The sequence below is a fragment of the Cydia splendana genome, chromosome 12 (assembly GCF_910591565.1).
Source record: "Cydia splendana chromosome 12, ilCydSple1.2, whole genome shotgun sequence".
Taxonomy (NCBI): Eukaryota; Metazoa; Arthropoda; class Insecta; order Lepidoptera; family Tortricidae; genus Cydia; species Cydia splendana.
This window is the reverse complement of record NC_085971.1, coordinates 10,455,692-10,476,517: the sequence shown is the minus strand read 5'-3', so window position 1 is coordinate 10,476,517 and position 20,826 is coordinate 10,455,692. Positions and strand designations below refer to the sequence as shown.

The 20,826-nt window shown below is 36.6% G+C and overlaps 2 protein-coding genes across 2 annotated transcripts in view; one reads left to right on the top strand and one right to left on the bottom strand.

Moving 5' to 3' along the window:
• The window catches only part of LOC134795527 (uncharacterized), a 92,981-nt gene that overhangs the window by 69,415 nt on the left and 2,740 nt on the right, over window positions 1–20,826 (top strand). Inside the window, exons 7-9 of the mRNA XM_063767415.1 lie at window positions 12,780–12,935; window positions 16,065–16,130; window positions 19,753–19,902. Of these exons, the coding sequence (XP_063623485.1) occupies window positions 12,780–12,935; window positions 16,065–16,130; window positions 19,753–19,902 (372 nt within the window). The remainder of the gene's footprint in view (window positions 1–12,779; window positions 12,936–16,064; window positions 16,131–19,752; window positions 19,903–20,826) is intronic.
• Window positions 4,415–5,463, bottom strand: LOC134795453 (uncharacterized). The gene has a single exon (XM_063767296.1). The coding sequence runs from the start codon at window positions 5,125–5,127 to the stop codon at window positions 4,726–4,728; it is 402 nt and encodes a 133-aa protein (XP_063623366.1). The 5' UTR covers window positions 5,128–5,463; the 3' UTR covers window positions 4,415–4,725.

The following is a 20,826-nucleotide window of genomic DNA, read 5'->3' as shown; positions in this document are numbered from 1 at the left end:
CCAGGTTGCCTGAACGCTCACCTGTGTTCGCTAAGAGATGGAAATAAAAATCATGTTCCTGGTACTTAAAATACAGTCATAAAAACAGTACAACTTATAACTTAAAGCCGTTTTATGTATGAAGAACAGAATTTTATCTCATCGTATTTCGTTACATAATATACTCGGGTATGACGCATGTAATGAAAAAAAAAGTGTCGTTATTGAATATAAGATCATTAACCTAATGATGGATCGCTTAGTGATTGCCATCAAGATGTCATGTTGGTGCCCATTTGCGGCATCGCTATCGCGACGCTGTATCAACTATTTCGTCGTAAAATATATATCTTTGATTTACACTGTTTTTTTCTTTGGGTATAATTTAAGCATGTAGGCATTACACAGTATTATGTATTTAACGATTTTCTTTTCATTGTCTTGTCATCGATATAAAAAAAAAACATTCATTCATTGTTAAATTCGAAGCGCGAATTTGTCTTAAGGCTTTACATATTCTAATTCAATCAGTAAATCTTTGCTAAACGCATGTAGTACGCTAGTAAGAAAGGTGGAAAACCTCCAGTCCCATCATAGGAGGAATGTTTTTTAGTGTACCGCACAAAACTTTGTTTGCGGAACACTTATGGGATTCGGTCTTGCAAATCAGTTAAAGTTTTAATTGTCACGACTAACTTTACCAATTTGTTTCATATTAGGTTATATATTCTCATTTCAATATTAAATATGTTTTGCTTTCTATATATATCCTTATTGTTGGAATAAAGTAGAGTGTTTAACTCGGGTGAAAGTATGATGAAATGTCGCTTTCTATATAACTTCCCTAATCCTTAGAGATTTGTAGGTTTATGATTGTTATCTTTTAATATCAAACAGTGTGTAAACATTTTTATTCGCAACGTTAAGTGTAGGACCTACCTGAACAAGATAACTTAGTATAGTAAGTAACTATAAATTATATATGTACGATTGTACGCAGTGTTTTTTTAACGGTTAAGCCTGCGCCTTTCAAACGAAGTGTCCTGGTTTCGAAGCCGAGGCTTGTGCTAATGACTTTCAGAACGAGTCATATACGAGTTTCATTTTATACCTATAGGTACCTTCATAAAGTTCTTCTGGTTGAAGATTTCGTGTATTCATATGTTCGTTCTCCGAACTTTCACCAAGTGTTTTCGATGCATCTTTGAGTTCGTGATAGTTTGCATTTACCCCGAAACGCAAAACTTATGAAGTCGCACGTATACTTGCTAGTATGTACATAGCTAGGTACTCTTCGTTTTTTGCGAAGACGAGATGGTGACAGTTATTCAAACACAAATGTTCTTATCTAAATATACATATAAAACAGTTCCATTATATAGATAGGTACTGACAGACAACGTACAGCCGTTAAAGGTAGGATCTGGAAACATACCTAAAAATAACATGTTGTTGAGGTACACCTAAGAAATAAAAATTGTAATTAAGTCGCAAAGGAGGTGAAAATTCGAACGCGGGCGGATATAGGTATTACATATTTTAGATTTTTGCACAAACATGGATGGTATGCTCAATTTAATTCGTCATCAATCCCTGCACCTGCCTTTAAATGGCTGTTTATAGGTACGTTAGTGTAAATAACTGTTACTGACACATTTCGAAATATTTGTAAAGCATTTTGTAAACGTAGCCTTCACTGGGTCACACAAACAATTGGCAGCGGAAGCCATGCCTGAAAGCTGATAGTATTGAACAATTAAACATTGAAACAATGTGTATTTATTGAATGAGTAGGCCACTTACCTTATTATTAAAGTAGCTATGATTTAGTGAATTCTTGTTTAAACAGTTGATCTTGCTTTACTGAATATCGAGGACCCAGACGTAACTAATTCTTTGTTACTTATTTTGTTTTGTATCTTATACTTTATTTTGCACTCTACAATATTACTGTTCAGATAGCAGTTACTTGCTAGGTATAAAGTAAGCATCTACTTAAATATTTCCATAAAAGTGAGCAAACAGGAGCACGAAGAGTGTAAACCGAAAATGGAGACTGTCAAATTCAGATATGTATGAATACTGTTATAGCAAAGGACATGATGATTGTTTGTTGTTATCACCAAAATTGATGTGCTTTTAATGGCTATGGCTTAACACGAGAGAGTAGCGGTACCGGGTCGTGAGTGAACATTAAACAATTACCTAGGTGTCAGTGGGGCAGCTCTAATGATTGCTCATCTACTAGTACAGCTAACTGTACATGACGTTGATTTTCTCGACAGCTCAATAGTTAGTTTCGGCTATCGAGGTCTGTATTAGAAATTACTCGGTGGATATATGAATGTTTAAACCAAAGCTTAATTACGGATATATATTAACAGTTTGCGTCTGGGTCATGATAACCAAAATTAATAAAAAGTACCTGCGTCAAACAGCCGTAGGACTTGTTTGAATAATGTGATATATTTATTCGATTTATTTAAAATAGCTATTATAACAACATAAAATGACCGATGGAGATTTTATATCGTGTTTATAAATTCATAAATGTATCGCAGGATTATATTCCGTTCGGTTGATATAGAAACTAACCCCTGACTACCTTATCAAATTATCTACAAATATGTATATAGGTACCTAATGAAATGCATAAGTCATATAAATATAATGAACATATGCACGACAAAAGTCACGTATCTATAACAACATTAACCACTAATATTAGGTATCAGTTAGCATAGCATTGCGAATCGTGAATTTTTCAAAAGAAGCTAATACTGGGCATTCTACAACACGAAGGGTAGGTATTATGCTAGTTCACCTTATATAGAGAAGGATAGGGCATTGCCATGAAGAAAACATTATTATGACAAAGTGAGGCGAGTGGCATCAGGTAAATGGTTCGGTCAGCGATCCCGAGTGCTCACTTAGCGACTTACAACATGTACCTAATTTTCAAAAGACGTAAGCCTTATCAAAATCCTCGAGTATATACGACTTTATGCTGTTATTTAAGAACGCAGACTCCATCTAAAATGTGCAAGTTTTATCTTAGTTCTGACGTACATACTATCTATTATTGTTATCCTGCTGATGCCGGGACCGACTCTCAGACTGCATGTCTGTCATTCTACCAAGGTGTATTAAAAGCACACGGGATCATTGTCTCTTAGAATAAACAGTGGATTAAACTGTGAAATTGCTATGGCAAGTATTTATCGCGAGGCTTTACGAACCGGCTCCCGGACAATTTACGTAATTTAAATTTGAAATTTGATTAATTAAAATAAAACTGTAATTCCTAAACTCAAAAATGACGTATGCCACTTGAAAAGTTAGAAATTTCTTAATTAAAACATTGTAGCTCCGAAATAGGTTTTATAATTAAATATTAGGATTGCGCAAAAACACACTTAATTCAAACTATAAACATGTCCTACCAATAAAGAACTACTTGTTACTTGTATATTATGTAGGTATGTAGTTAGGTACCCATAACAAATTCTGAACGATTAAAATCTTAATTTAATTAATATATTAGGTATTAGGTTTTATGGGATTCGTGTCGCGTGGAACTCGTATGTTCTTAATTGGTTCGGTTCCAGTCTTCAAGTCACATTGGTTAGTGAAATCTGAACGCGTCTCGCACGGAAATAGGCAGTGTTTCGTTGCTATTCCATGACCGACGTACCAAGTAGACCCCAGAAACAATTGAACTGTGTCTGATTGTTGCACCGTTTACGACACATAAAACAACAAATTGACAGGGCAAGCTGCAGGCTGGCTCGTTTTTATGCGTGAATTTACCTAAGCATGCAGCAATATAAAACCAAGACATATAAGTATGGGTATTATTCCTGGTTGATATATCGAAGGATGGCAAATTTCTGTCTTATCGGGGTACAGATTAAATTCCTAATATATTACAGTGCCTTTATTATCACTTTTAGATGGTAGGTACAGTACAGTGGTAGCACCCCAGTGCCGGCACAGCTTTACATCGCTAATGCATTATTACATTACAAAGTACCTACCTATTGTTCCCATTGCAACACGATAGACTCTAATTATTGTAATGTTCTCTAAGTACCAACCTGCTGCAGTTATATGCAATACGAATAATATTATGCATATTACTTGTAGGCGCTTATTGAATTGCAAATAAATTAGTACTCTATGAAATTTATTATATCTGACTGAGCATATAATTACTGTAAATATAACATGTAAGTACTTACAGTACACAAATTGCCTGGATATAATATTATCCAAGTATAACTCAACAACTTTACTTACGTTACATTTTTTGTTTAACCTTCGCGATAAATGAAAAAAGTTAAATGTAATCAATTCTTGGCAAGAAACGTTTTGTTTATTTATACTTAAGTCGAAAAACGTGTTTGACTAGTTGGTGTAGAAACATAAACAAAAGTAATATTTTAAAATACTTTATAATTCCATTATTGTTTACAGAATTTATTTATTTGTATACCTAACTTAAAAATATTTCGTATTAACTTCATAATGTTCTCTATCTATCGTTATTTCCAAACCGCTCGAGGAATGGCAGAACGGAGTGTTAGAACACAGCCACTTCATAATTATTGTAAATAACAGTCTGTGAGTGTCACTCGCGCGCGCAGGGAAGATGCGCTCGAGCGCACAGGAGGCGGGCACCGCCGCCGGAGAATAGCATCAGCGCGGCCTTGACATTTGAGGCGCGGGCGACGCGGGCGCAGGCCACTAGCCCCAGCGGCGGACGCGGTAGAAACGCGCCACCGGCAGGTACGGGTACCGCGCGGGCACCTGCACGTTCTCCAGGTTGTACCCACGCCGCCGCCTCACCAGCTCCTCGCTCACTTCGTTCCCAAGATCCCTTTTCGCCGGCCTCACGATTTTTACCACATTCGATTCTAACAACACGTCATCTGCGATCACCGCCTCCTCGGGTCTATTCTTCGTCACGAGCTTCGCTCTGTTCTTTTGAGCCGCTAGGTACTCGTCGTTGAGCACGTAGTCCAAAAGCTTTGGCACTTGGTTGTATCGCGTGGCATCGATCTCCCGCTCGTAGCCGAGCCGGTCCCGTGGAACTGCCGCGACGAGCGCGACGATGAGCGCGGACGCGAGCGCTAGGTATGCGTGCATTTTACGTTGTGTGCGTCGACTGTTTGAGCCGCGCGCGATCAACACACACTTTATATATGCGAGTAATCGACACCATTCGTTCCAAATTTGAGTATGTATTTTTTGTGATCGATATAAGCTGGGGGCGCTCTTGAACTTGATATCGGATGAGGCTGAGATGCAGGTGGGCTACGGCTAGCGGGATTTCGTGTCCATTGGAGCGGTCGGGTCGTGTCCAAGCTCGAGTAGGTACTGCAATTACTTGTATAATTTGATGCACCGCAGCGCACCGGTGGCTACGAACGCTCATGAACCTTGTTCCACATACATTAGCCGACATTACCCGACGTGGCTCTCGACTTTACAAGGTGACCACCACGGCGTGTATGCTTATGATGGTGTTTACACTTTGCCCTGTCTTTAATATTGCCTTTGAACACATAACAGTAAAAAATTATGATACCTATAGCAAATTACACCTTAATCGTCTTGTACTTAATACCATAGTAGTATATTAGTTGACATCAGTTGGGTATAGGCTCTTAGGTGCCAGTTTATAATGACCACCTCTAAGCAAACATGTCTTGCTTTGAATACTATTAAAAAGTAGGAATAGTTTGTTAGATAGGCAGGTAAAAAACAGAACTAAACAAAACTAAACTGAAGGGGGCTTTAACGTTAATTTGTTCGCTTTGCTGAGAAGATATTCAGCACAAATTGCCCATTTACATAGTACACGACTTTTTCAAGGATATCTGTCGTTTTATTTAAAACATTTATGGATGAATACTTATTATACGTTAGAACGGCGTTATTATGATGGGTTACCAAAAAAAAATACGTAGCACTTATTAAAGCTGACGTCACGACTATTTTCGTTCATTGTAATTGAATATTGGCTGCTAATTGATCATGGTCAATAATGAATAATTGAGCAATGTTGATTTACTTGCTGCCTACTGCCATTGTAGCTTTAATGTGATCTATTTGCATTTTAATGATGCTAATAATACTTCCTTCCGAATTAATAAACGTACCTAGTAGCAACTTCAAATACGAATTTCTTTACAGTCAGCAACAGAAGTTGCTAAGCGGGCCAGGTGTTCAAAATGATCTTGACGCGACTTTATTGTTAAGAATAGAAAGAAATAATAAGAGCGTGTCAAGATCATTTTGAACACCTCGCCCGCCTAGCACCTTTTGCTGCTGACTGTACCTACGTTGCGTTTTATTTCTACCTTTACTTTAAGCGAGCAATGGCGTTGGTTGCTGTTGGTGTCAAAGGCAGAGACGATATACTTAATTTAGAAATCTCTGGAAAATAGAACTTAAAACACCCTGAATGCGATTTTTCTTCCGTCTTTTATGCACGCTTAAGATATTTTGAAAGAGAGATTTATTTAAAATAGGCGATAATATTTCGCATTATTATGTTTCGTGTTCAAACATGCAGATTCATCGATATACTGTAAATATATCGAAATCGAAATTGTTTTTTGAATGATAGGTAGAAATAGAAAGCCATACAGACGAGTTTATCCGGAATCAAAATTCGAGGTCATCTTCGAATATTTATAATACTTATAGAAAACCAGAATAAATAGCGGAAGCCATGAGTTACCAACCTTCTGAGATTTGCTGCTCAGGTAATGATGTGTGTTTATTACAGTAATAACATGAAATACTGACTGGCGTCTTGAATAAAAATTAAATTAAATTCTAAACTGTACCAATTCTTACCGAGGCCTTTTTTACCTTCGTCGACAAAACGAATGATGTTGATAAAGTCTAAGTATTTAATTTTATATTTTTGTATTTTATGTAAAAAATATTTTTTGTATGTGTACTTAAGCCATATTACAGACTTTAGGCTTCAATAAGTTCATAAGGCGATGCGTATATAAGTTAGCACGTATACTTACTTATTATCTAACTTAGGAGGTTGTGTTGTTTCACGTTCAGGAAAATGGTTCTTGAAGAAAGTCAATCTCTATCACTCGTGGAGCATTCTAGCGACAAGGATGCAGATTGACAATTTTCCGATTTGGATACGCCAGATAGCCCCCCAGATATAGCGAACGCACTAAGAGTGCTCCACTCGCAAGCATGTTTACTTCAGATTACGCGCTATAGATAAGACAGCCTTGCATGAGATGCGCTAATTAGGCGCGTAATCTGAAGCAAACGTGCGTTGTTGTATGTCTAGTTTCAGCACATCCTCAGTCGTAACCTGCATAATATGTAACTAATAAACATTTATAATTGGGAAGTATAATAAACTGTAGCATATTTAAACATAACAAACAAATTAAGCCAGATAAATTTAATTACGTTTAGGCCTTGCTATACTAATATCGATAAAAATCAAGTTTAAACTGGTTTCGTTTATTTATCTGCACATTTGAATAAATGAGGCGTAAGATTTACTTCTTAAAGATGCGCTGTCAGTATTAGCCTAAACTTTGACTATATGGGAATAATATGACTTAAGTACCACGTTCCGAGCTCTAACTTATATAATACTGATAAATAAGGCCGAGCATATTATTAATGTATCAAAATACCACTTTATTACGATTATATTAACATAGTAATGAGATATATCGTGTAGTAAAACAGCGGAAATAACTTGGAAGTAAACGGAAGTTGCTCGATCTGAAACTCAATGTAAGTAGGTAGGTACTACTTAGGCGTATTTGCGTCTCTCAAGGCAAATCTGAATACCCGCGCAGCTGTATTTATTCGGCTACGGCTTCTGAAATGAGGCAGCATTTAGCGACACCCAATGAATTTCGAATTTAGATCAAATTTAATCTGAACATGGGTGAGCTACGGTTTCACGGATTTGTTTTTATGTGGGGCATTATAACATTTGTAACATATAAAATAGCGAACTTCGAGTTTGTATGTATAAACTCTTTATAGTACAAAACACAAATTTATTATTTATTTATTTTTTTAGTTTGAGGTCTAGATTTGAGGCATTTATATTTATTAGACATCTCATGTGCCATAACTATTATTAAAACTACACATTCTTTGCGGGGTTTATAAAAAAATTGCGCGCTTTAGTGTAAGCGATAATGTATTTATGAATTATTCATTTAATTTGGCACAAAAGATATCTTCACACATGTCACACAGTTTCATATTCCGACAAATGTACTACTGTTATAGGTACTTAATAGTTTAGATTAAGGATAATTGAAATTTTGTAGTAGTACGACCTAAGTAAAGTCTTTACAGCATCAAGTGGCATTAAATTCGCCTTACTTATTTAATTATGCCACAAATTATCTCTTCTTGTTATGGTGCCCTCTCCTGCCGGAGGTTGGCTATCATTAGGGCTATTTCTCAAATTGTCTAAACGCTGAATTTTTTTTTTATCATAGGTACTTCTGAAACTATGCATTTTTTTGGGACATAATACTTAGAATTTTCGCTTTTTCCGCAAAATAATACCTAGCATTTGCAGCATCTATGTTTATTTATTGTAGATAGGTATTTAAATCTTATAAAATTTATCTGACTACCCGCGAAGCCCGTGTTTAATTTGTAAATTAATCTCAGACTCAACGATTTGAAGTGATCGTTTTGCGTCTCATTCAACGATTGAAATTTACTTCGATAGTCAAGGAAATGCAAATTTGAAGACCCTGTCGCTTAATTAAATTTAATCTAAAGGAAACTCTTTCGTAGATTTAAAATACGATTGTAAATATATCTTATAGTGAATACAAAATTTAAAAATAAAAATACAGTTAGGTTTTTCGATAAATTTCCTACAATCAAAAATAATCTCACAAACAGCTATTAGGTATGTGTAGGTAGATACTTTCATGTAGATAATAATATCTACGCAGTACATGTATAAGAAAATATTAAAATATATACAGTCGAGTTCATAAATATGTATTCATTTTTTCACCTTATTGCAATGTATTACAAGTGAAGAAATGTATACATATTTATGAACTCGACTGTACCTAATTAATAAATTATCGATTATATTCAAGTCGGTTTACAGTGAGCTCTACGTTAGGAACTCATCCCATCCTAGTACTTAAAATAGATACTTACCAATCATACTCGTACATATATACACATTACTACTACACTAGCACTATACATTTGATATGATATGAATATGATAATTATGTATTTACCAATTTTTTTCGATTTCATACACATAAGTAAATACTTAAAGGGAGTGTAGGTACATAATACATAATCAACGGAGCCTTACAGCCCGATTCGCACAATGTTTATAAGAAAGAAGTTACAGCTGTACGATACCGATCTGTCAGTGTCAAAAGCGACGTTTTTTGGTTGATAAAGTATCGCACCGCTGTGACTTCCGATAAGCATTTTTCGAATCGGGCTGCTAGCTTGATGCGTAATGTTATCGGTGGCAAGATGTTTCTGTACAATGTTCACCAAACGACACCCGCCCAAGGACCCGCGGACAATGCGTGTAACGATAACGTCCCTCTTCCGCGTTAGCTCGTTCCGCATTAATCACACCAGCATCGTTCAGAATATTAATATTCTTCAACCAAATTCGATTAACTCAATATACATTGCCTTTGTATACTTGAACGTGCCTTGTTGTCTTCGAATTCAGTAGACTTAAGAATTACCTATCATCATAAAAGTAAAATATAGAGTCCGTCTAAGCTACATTTTCATCGTTCTGAATAGAAAAAAGTGAAGGAGTGTCATTATAAACATCATATTTTGTAGAAAATTACATTAATGAAAAGATTTCCGCGCTTTGTCATTAAAAATGCAATGCAGAGTTAGCTTGGTCCGACCTTATTAGAGATGTTTTTGGTCAATACTTACATACAGCTTAGGAACGATTACACATACCCTAAGTGGGTATCTTGGGGTGTGAAAATTTGTGCCATGAACGAGTTACACGCGGACGATTTCGGGGGCAATTGCTAGTGTCACTACACCTTATAAAACAAAGTCCCCTGCCGCGTCTGTCTGTTTTTTCACTGTCTTGAACGAAATGTACTGAACGGATTTTCATGCGGTTTTCACCTATCAATAGAGTGATTCTTGAGAAAGGATTAGAGGTATGGTTTTGTGTAACCCGTGAGAAGCCGGGGCGGATCACTAGTTAAATATGTTTCGGAGTTCGGAGTCAACTAAAACTTCATTACAAAAATGATGTATATTTTTTACTTAGGGTAGAGTTTGTGCGGAAAGAGAAGAGTCGTAGTATGTATTGGTTCCCATATACCTAATCCACGACTCTTCTCTTTTCACACAGACTCTATGCATTGCTCAAGTGTTTTGTGTTTTTTTATATAGATGTAGGGTTAAATACCGATATATGTGAGCGTTCGGCACTTTGTTAATAATAGAAATCCTAAATACATAAATACTTAAATGGTAAACCGGCCTATTAGTGAACATATTCAAAACCTTGCGCTTTGATCTTTATATGACGATAATTTGAGTATGTTTAACAAATAAATAACAATTAACAAAGGGAGTGAACTGTGTTGCCCCACATCGCTGTCGCTGCGGTGACCCAGTGGACCGGTTGGGCCACCATGGTCTATCCTGCGGCAGAAGCACTGGGCGTGCCCCCCGCCATGCCAGCCTTAATGATGTCATCCGTCGGGCCTTAGCCAGTGCGGGAGCACCGGCCGTTTTGGAACCTACCGGCCTCGCCCGCGATGACGGTAAAAGACCCGACGGTATGACCCTAGTGCCGTGGAAGATGGGACGGCCGCTGGTTTGGGACGTAACCTGTGCCGATACCCTAGCGTTGTCCCATCTCCACGGCACTGCAGTGAAGGCCGGCTCGGCTGCCAATTCGGCCGAGCTTCTCAAGCGGCGCAAGTATGCAACCATAAATAGTGGTTGCATATTTGAGCCGTTTGGGGTTGAGACTATGGGGCCTTGGGGGGAAAGCGCCCACAGAGTTTTCAGCGAATGTAGCCGCAGGTTAATTGAGTTGACGCGTGACCAGAGGGCTGGGTCATATCTAGCGCAGCGGATCAGCATTGCCATACAACGTGGCAATGCTGCCAGCCTTCTGGGCACGCTGCCAATAGACGGCGATCTGGGGCAAATTTTCTATTTATAGTTTATTTATTTTTTCTATTTATTATTTTTAAGCTTAGTTTTTAATTTTAGTTTGTATTTTCTATTTTAAGGCTTTTTATTGTTTAAAAAGAGTATTTGGCTGTATTTAAAATAAATGATTTCATATAACAATTAACAAATAGATGAGTTTGTTTGATGTTTAAGTTATTCATAGTCCGAGGTTATTTAAAAAAAAAACATATATAGACTCGTAGACGTCAAGCGGGTTGTACAAATTATTATTTACCTACTTCTTATATTCGTTCCTCATATTTAAATATACCTATTTAATTTTCTGTGTGTAATTTGTGAGACGACTGTTCCATTTTGAAATTGAACCAGAAATCCTACATATTTGAATATTTATGCATGTTTCACTGACAGTACCTAAGCTGAAAGTCGCTATAAGAACTATGCGAAATAAATAAAATAATAATGTACTTATAGTTCGAGCAATCCCAGGTTTTTGGAATCATATCTGTAATCGTATGTCTTGATCAGTTTATGCCCGTGCAATGAAAATCCGCTATAAAAGCTCAATATTTTCTTGGACTTATTTTGTTACAAATATTTGTCTCAAATAACAAGTTTCTCATCTACCCATAGGGGTAATCGCTTTGTTTGGACGGGTGGTTGCCTGCTCGTCCTCGAGTGTCATCGGCACCGGTCATTGCTTCCTGATTAGCGGCCTGATGATGTCTAACTGCGTTTGCGTAACGCCACCATGCATTATTCATAACATAACCGGCACGAATGCTATTATCCTTTGTTCTCCAGTAATTTCATCTCACAATGCTAATACGCTTATCATCGTTTTGTTGCGTGCGGTCGATGTATTTATTCTATTACAATTGTTCTGTTAAAAGTTGACGCTCCATTCAACTTTTTATTCGAGTAATTTTCTTTAGAAAGTATCTTAATTACAGATTTATTTAATTTGTATTTATCTACCTACAATATTGCGAAGGGAGCCTAAGTAAAATAACCCAGCCCGAGAGCTCTGAGTAAGAAGGCCATGAAGATGTACCTATGAACATAAATAAAATAACTTTGATATTTTTTTACGTCTGATTCATAATATAAGATGTTAATTCTCTGAGAGTAGGTCCGTGGCTTCCTTGAATCCATATGAATAAATGGATTCAGTAACTTTGATGCCAATTTTTGTCTGTCTGTCTGTGGCAGCGTAGCTCTCAAACGGATGGACCGATTTCAATTTTAACGTGAAAGGGTGTTTCCTTGCGGTTGTTCTTGGCTATGTTTGATGAAGATCGATCCAGTAGTTTGAAGACTAATTATCAGCTCCTTTCCAAAATGATGTAAGGCACTTTTTGCGTAGGGGGTTTTTCAAATTATAATTTTATAGTTACTGTATCTGAAAGAATATCCATTCTATTTCAACTTATGATTCTACCTACTCATAGAATTTGTTTACTCACTTGAAGCTTAAAAGCTGGGTTTTCGTAGTTTTTAAAATATTAATTTTATTGTGCCAGACATCTTAGCTTTACCAGCTGCTTTACGTCTGATTCTTCTAGAAGTTTAAACGTAATTTATAATTGTTGCAGATGCCATGGGACTCGTCCGAGGAGCAGTCGGGCGCCCCTCAGATGCGCATCCACGTGCAGCGCGTGTTCGCCATCCCCGCCCCGCACAACATGCCGCAGGACAACATGGGCCCCTTCGCGCCGCCGCCGCTGCCTCAGCAACAGGACCAGAACGAGGTAAAACTCTTCTCTAGTTCAGGTACTACTCAGCTACAGAGGGCCTCCCGCGAATAACGAAAATCGAAATTTTCACTATCACTCTTGCATATTCGTGCGATAGAGAGCTTCATTTGGAGCGCTGGGTCCGCTAACGAGGAGTTGTTATTTCGTTTTTACTAATTATCTAATGAAAAAAAAGTTACCATAGATAATAAATACGACATAATGGGAAATGTGTAACGGATGTTTTAGCTAGACGGGGTTAGACCGATGAAAACAAATTTTCGAGTTAGAATGCCGCTTCTATCTTAGATAAACAATCTGATTTGTTTTATATTACTCTCGGTGAAGCTCCTTCAAACTTAAATATTTGTGCAAGCGGAATTGACTCTCATTAAATTATTTTCGTCAAGAACGCGTCGACGCGTTATTGTCCGTTACTCTCCCTTGACTTAAGTGCACGTGCAGCCAAGTACCGAATTTCGGTATTCATTTAAATAAAATCAATGGAAAATTCCTGCTCCTACTACGGCTACTGACTACAGGAGGAAATTAATCTAAAATTATACCAACCGGCGGTGCTTAATCTTTGTGTGGTTGAATGCCCTGCAAACTGCGAAAGTTGTTGTGGTAAGCCGTGGTCGTCATTTTTAGGGTTCCGTTACCCGAATGTGACTATGAATTAATATGATAATCACTTTAACGCTGTTGTCATTGAGACTTATCATTAAGCCAATCACGAATAATTATGGTTTAGGTCAGTTCCTCATGTACAAATCTCAAGACTGCAAAAACGGATGGGAACGTTAATATCTCTACTATGCATCCGGTTATTTGTGACAAAGCTTCATAAAGACTAGAATAAAAGTCATTAAACTATTCCAACGAAGGCTTGTTAATAAGATTTAAATGCATCAATCAGGACATATTGTAATCTACTTATTTACCAACGCCTTGTCAAAAATAAGTTTAATTTCCGTTGCAGGCTTCGTGTTGACTTATTTCTTCTACTTGATAAAGTGGCACCCAAAGCTTACAAACTTTAGAAAAGGGGTAAACTATTCTTGGAAATTTCTTAAATGTGGAGTTTATTATTTTTAAAACTTTTATTCAGGTCATTAAAGACTAAGGAAGTCCATTCTTTTTGCAGAGAATATTTAGCGCGTATGTATATGTCGTAGACACAATGCGTTAGGTTAAATAAGTTAGTTTAGTGAATATTTCGACCTTACAAATCTTACAATGCATGCTCAATGCGTTTTTGGTATTTTTATGTCATTTCATTACCCTTGTACTCAATTTGAATTTTAGATGTTATTTTAGAAACTACTGTGTATTTCCATTTCATATGTATTTTTTTATATAGCCGTAATATTCATATTTTCCGTAATATTTACTTTTATTTTCATGGTACGATCTGCACTTTTTTATATTTTATATAAAGTTTATATTGAATTACCCTAAATTACCCATCGTACATTTTTAAAGTAAATAAATCGAAGTGAATTGTAAATAAACCTCACCAGCTGGTAAGAACCGTTATCCTGAGACGACACCCTCTTGTAGCTTCTTCATTCCCCGGCAACTTCTACCTATATATTTTTTCAAACGAAAGTTGGTTTTGGGTTTAGGTTGGGCACAGTGGGGCACCGCCATATGCTACGTAATTATGTGGTTAATCGTTGATTTCTTTACTGATATAAACGTTTATTTCCAAGTACGTAATTCCAATGTGTATTTTTCATTGTTAGATTAGAGATATCGGTGTGTTGTTTTATTCATATTGCAAAAATGTGTCGTGTAAAAACACGGTTGTTGCCTAATATGCCTTCTAATCTTCAATATTTCAAGTTCCAACTTAAGTACGCAGTCCGTAGTTTGGCCTTTACTAAATACAATATCTAGTATTTGTATTAATTATATAATACACTTTGTGTATATTCATTTTAAAAGAAGCTTTTCATTAAGGTGTCGCAGTAACAGCAACAGCAACTAAGTATACTACGTCATATCTATTATTGTGCATGCATATGTGCTTAGTCTACCAATTCTAATTTATCAAAATACACGTTTCTTGTTTGCTTAAGAATTGAATAATTGGTAGATGTATGTAGGTAAGTACCTATCTTGGTAGGTATTTAAAACTTGTAATTTTTTTTGGTTAGCGTTGCTCGAAAGTTTTATACTCGTATTGTGTATTTAAGACCAGATTACACTGGTTGCGTGTGCGTGCGAAGACGTGCACGTGCGCGTGTCTGTATATTGCAATGCGCACGTGCACGTGTACGTCTATATGCACACGCATCCGGTGTGCACAGGTCTGAATCTATAAAAAGTAGGTACCTATACTCTCAAGAAGAATGAAATGGGGCCAATTGGGATTTAAATTTTCATACAAAGTTACCTGTTTGTAATGTTCTTGAAATTAGTAGTTTTTTCTAATGTACTGATGAAAGCACGCATATTTACAATGAATCTACTTTAATATTTACTGTACGAAAGATAATTAAATTAGTTTTGCCGGAATATAATCGTTATAACCGATAAGTATTACATCGAAGTCAGTGAAGCGTTTTCTCCCTGGAGGTTATAGAACTCTCGACACTTGTTAGCATACGAATGCCGTGAATATTTACGTTCATTTACAAGCGCATTATATCAACGTACTTTCACAGTCACGTGTCTCTCATTTATTTCATTGTGAATTGTGTTATATATTTCTCATGGTAAAGTTCATTGTACAGAAAACTTTTCATCGAGATACGAATGTGTCAGTGCGCTGACGATTAAGCGGTATCCAGACGGGATGATCAAATCGACCGATTTGATAAGAAATGAAATTGGTGTCAATCTCCAATTTAATCACGAATTTTAGATTTATGGTGATATTAGAGCCCTCTAAATTGAAAAAATGCCCCAGAACGAAAATACTGGCGTCACAAATTGGTATTCTTGCGTCCGCACCTCATTTAATCGGTAATATCGGTCATTCGGCGAGCCAAATTGGCGTTTGCGTCCGCAAGTCCTGATTCGATCGGGCAATTTAATCAGATTGGTGAAAAATTTACTAATCTGCATAATGCTCACAATGAATGGTCTTTTACGATTAATAGAGTGTGTAATTATTCCGTGTTTCTGTCTCCGCAGCAACCCACCGTCCTTCACCAGTTCGTGCCGCAGCCCGCTCCTACGCAGGAATTAGAACAGCCTGAGGTACTTAACAATATTTACTCGAGCCCTTTCAAAGAAGGTCGTTTATAATTGATAGCACGTGCGTGTTTAAATCGCTGCTTCGCTACGCTTCAAATGATTACTTTTAAACTTTATTGTTCAGGATATTGGACACCGACTTTGGTGATGAGTAAAAATTAATGGCACGTATTTAACCGGTCAACTAATTAATCGAATATGGATAGTTTAAAAAAATTGAAATGGGTACTAAAATTAATAGTTTGGCAACACAAACGGAGCCTTAAAATATATCAATATGAGTTGTATTTTAATGCCGTTACAGCTTTTGATTATTTTTAGGCAGGTACCAAGCATTTATTTGGCAACTGAATTATTATATTGGAGACCATTTATGAAGCACATTTTAAAAAGAAAACGACTATCTATTAATTAAAAAATGAAGTTTTTTAAAATATTTTGTTTGGCCATTACACGGTCAACCTAACACGCTCCTCCTCGCTTTGCTCGTCATCGCACCTATCTGTTGACTCTAGCAGAACACAGTGGTAACTATTGAAATTAGTAATTAAAAATTTAAAGATCTAATGGTATAATGGCCATTAGGCGTTTCATGATTAGAAATTTCGACTATAAGTATACTGACGTCTGACTATTACGTATTGGTAAATTCATTTGAGGTGTTTTGTGTAAAAAGTGACCAATATTCATTAAATTTAACTGTTTTCTTGTTAATACTACCTAGCTGAAACGACATGCTCAGTTATGACTATAGTTGATTACTTAGGTGTGAACAACCAGATGACAACAAAATTTTATGATCGCTTTACAATATTAGTTGCCAATTTATTATTTTAGTCGCCAACCTATCACTTTAAGTTCCCTATATTTTTTTTGGGTGGTTTGATTTTGCTGCCATTTTTTTTGATAATATGATGCTTATATTTGAGGCTAATATATATTTTTGGCGCTAAAATATTAATGCACAGACAAATTATATTATGATATGCCCAATGAAAGTACCTGTTTAATATTTTAGTTGCCCGGTTAATAATAAGCTCGTTACTACTACTACTACTTATTTTTACTACTTACTTTACTTTTACTAGCTCATGTGTGTGTGTGTGATGTAGCGGACCCTGGCGCCAGGCCGGGAAAACGCTAGGTCGAAGAAGGAGACTAGCTCATGTAGACGAACACAGAGATAACGAGCTAGATCGATTTATCGCCTTTGTAAATACTTCTACATACAGATATTGTTATTGTTTACGTGAACTCATATGACAAATTCAAAAATATAGCTCATATTATTATGACATTATTTCCAGAGTATTTAGTGGCATTATAACTAATCAAGAATGGTCCTTTTTTCAACATTTTACTATGGACAGTAATGGTGTCCATTATTATTTTAATGTTTGACCTCAGATTAAGTCCTCATTCCAGTTTGGCAAAATCGGGCCTTAGCCGATCAACTGATCAATAACATTAAATAACACTATTTAATGTATATATACTTACGTATATATTGCAATCTACTGTTCGTTTCTTTAATTTTTATACGTAGCTACTTACTTCTTATTATAATAAGAAGTAATACATTTAGGTATTAAATTTATTACCTAAGTGAGCGTTTCTTTTATTTTTTGCCATTTTTATATATCGCGACCTTTTTTGCCACTTTTGTGTTAATAAAAGAAACGCTCAAGTAATCTAATCTTAACATCTTCAATTCAAGGTGATATCCATTAAAAACGTACCATCTAGTCAACTCGTCATTAACCTTTCGATAAATGAACTAATGCTTCCATTGTTTTCCTTTAATGTTTTGTTAAATTGCGTGTCAGAAAATCGCTCTATCATGTTGTTGGGTTCGCGCTAACTTGTGAATTATTAACGCTTGCAATTAATCTTAACCCTTTCGACGTCAAGAAAACTTAAGTTGTTGCGAGTTGTCTGACCCTTAGTGCTAAATTCGAGTGCTGTATCGTAGTATCAATTTAGCGAAATACTCTCGTGCTTACAAATACGGGTACATACTAATATTAAGGATGACTCACGCTAGACCGGGCCGGGGCCAGGCCGGAGCTTCCGGCGCTTCGTTTTCAAAGTTCAAAGTTCAAAAGTTCAAAGTTCAAAGTTTTTATTGTATATAAGAATCAGGTTACATTGCAGGTCGAAAATACAATTACACATTCGTTACACTGAGACTTTACCTTTTCAGGTGTACATACATTTGCAACATATATATTTATATATTAACTAAATACTACAAATACTTATGAGTAACTTAAATAATCATTAACACAGTAAAAACATTTTTCAATAAGCCACATTTTTGTGTTTGACTTGAATAGTTTGAGATCCATATCTTTAAAACGGTCAGGTAACTTATTATAAATTGTGATACACATAATATAGGCGTTTTTTGCAGTGAGTGACAAGTTTACATATGGCTTTGGCAAGCTGTGTTTGTACTTAGGTCTAGTTACGCGGGAACCCACTGAGCTATTATCCGTGAATAGGTATTTATATTTATATTTGTGGATAGCACATTTCTATGGATAGCACCACGTGATCATCGATCAGCCGACATAGAAAATGACATGTCGGTTGACTCGGCCCGGGCTCGGCCTGGTCTAGCGTGAGTCATCCTTAAAGCTCCATCACGCATAATAAAAGCATAACATCTATTGAAAATATAAATATCACTATTTTTACAAGCTTTTATTTAACTTGCCCTGTATGAATGTTTTTCGTTAGTGTGGGTCAAATCTTGGAAGCTAAATTTGACCCACTTCCCGATTTCCGATTGAGCTTAAATGAATACTGAGCAGAATAATAACATCAAACATAAACTGCTGACATCAAACAATTAATAAATTCCATTAAAACTTATATTCATTCAGAAACGGTTTTCCTGTTTTAGATAAATCGGAAGTTGGGAGACTTTATAAGTTGAATGACTTTTTTGTTTTAGAATGTGGAGAGAACAAAATGAACGAACAATTTAATAAAATAACAATAAATAGGTATAATGTTAATGGTTTGTAGAAGATAATTTAAGTAGGTATTAAACAGTTGACGACTTTACTTACCTACGAATTGACAAAGTGTAAATTTCATAGAGGCTTGTTCTGGCATATCTATTGTTAGTAAGTAGGAAAATTATCTTATTTCTTGTAGATACAATAATAACTAAATATGGACACGCTGTACATATTCACGAGAAAATCTGCGGGGTTGACGTTTAAAATAACACTTGCACTGCGTGTGCTATCAAAATCGTTGCAGACTTTTCTTGGTCTAACTCTATTACATAATATGTAGGAAAGTTAGGATTCGGATCGCTAATGGACGAGAGGGACAGGGTTACATCTGTCCGGTAATCGGAGATGTCAGTCTGAGTGTGACTAAATATAGTCAGCATTTACATTTACATCATCATACATATTTTTATACACGCTTTAGTATAGGTTGTATTTAGTGGCAGAAGGACGCACTGAGCAGCATTGGTTCCATAAAAAAATAAAAAAACTTGTCTAATTTTAATTTATTCTCAATTTTATATCGTTATTACCCGTTACCATAGCAGTTCTGTAGATCTTAGTATCCATATATTATAGTAAGCTAACTATGTGTTCAGGTGCAGAAGGTGAACATGGAGGGCAGCCCAGTGCAGATGAACCTGCCGTGGGGTCTGACGCCTGAAGACATCCACGTGATCCACCGCACCGCCGAGGACGCCGCCGCCGACCAGCGCCGCGAGAACCAGATGGACAATGATATGCAAGAGGTGGGCTAATACTTATCTATCCATCTTATTCCTTCCTCCTTACTAGGGGTCACAAAACCGTGCGTATTTTAGAAAACCGGTTTTTCGGTTTTTGTGAAACAGCAAAACCGGGTTTCCGGTTTTTTCGGTGATTTCGATTTTACGTATTAATTTGTAAAATAAGCAAGTATTTTTAGAATAAATGCTTTAATATTACCTATTTACCTACTTTATTTTTACTAAGGCCATCAAATTCCATCATTAAGGATTTTAAGCAATTCTAAAACGGAATGCCTAAGAAAAATATTACATGACAATGGTGTTGACACAGTCCTCCTTCTGGAAACATACACCGCTGATGATGCCCAACTCACTAAACGAGGTAATATACCGGGATTCGATTTGGTAGCGGCATTAATCATTACACCATAAACAATGTAGAACCACAACATATGCCCAGTCTTCACTTACTGCCCTGGTTAACGTGATTTCAAATAACATCGACGGCAGCAACATCGCCACCACGATTATTCAAATCGGCGAAACGAGGATATGCAACATATATAAGCCTCCACACGTAGCTGCTGGCGTATTCCACGCCTTCCTTACTGGGAACATCCATCCCTTTACATTTGAGACTTGAATAGATACCATACCAGCTGGGGATATAGGAAATCTGATGCCAGCGGGGAGGCGTTCATAGACTAGGCAGATAGGAACAACACTTTTTTAGCCGTTTCTAACAAAGTCAAAGGAACGTTCAAAGGAGCTCGATGGAGAAGTGACCACAACCCGGACCCAGTCTTCACAACAAAAGCAATAGACGGTACCCCATGGCCGCCGAGCGGTACGTGCTTGCGGATTTCCCACATTCTCAACACCGCCCAGTATTAGTTGTCATAGGTCTGAAAATAGGTACCGATGGTTGAGTCGTATCCCGCCTAA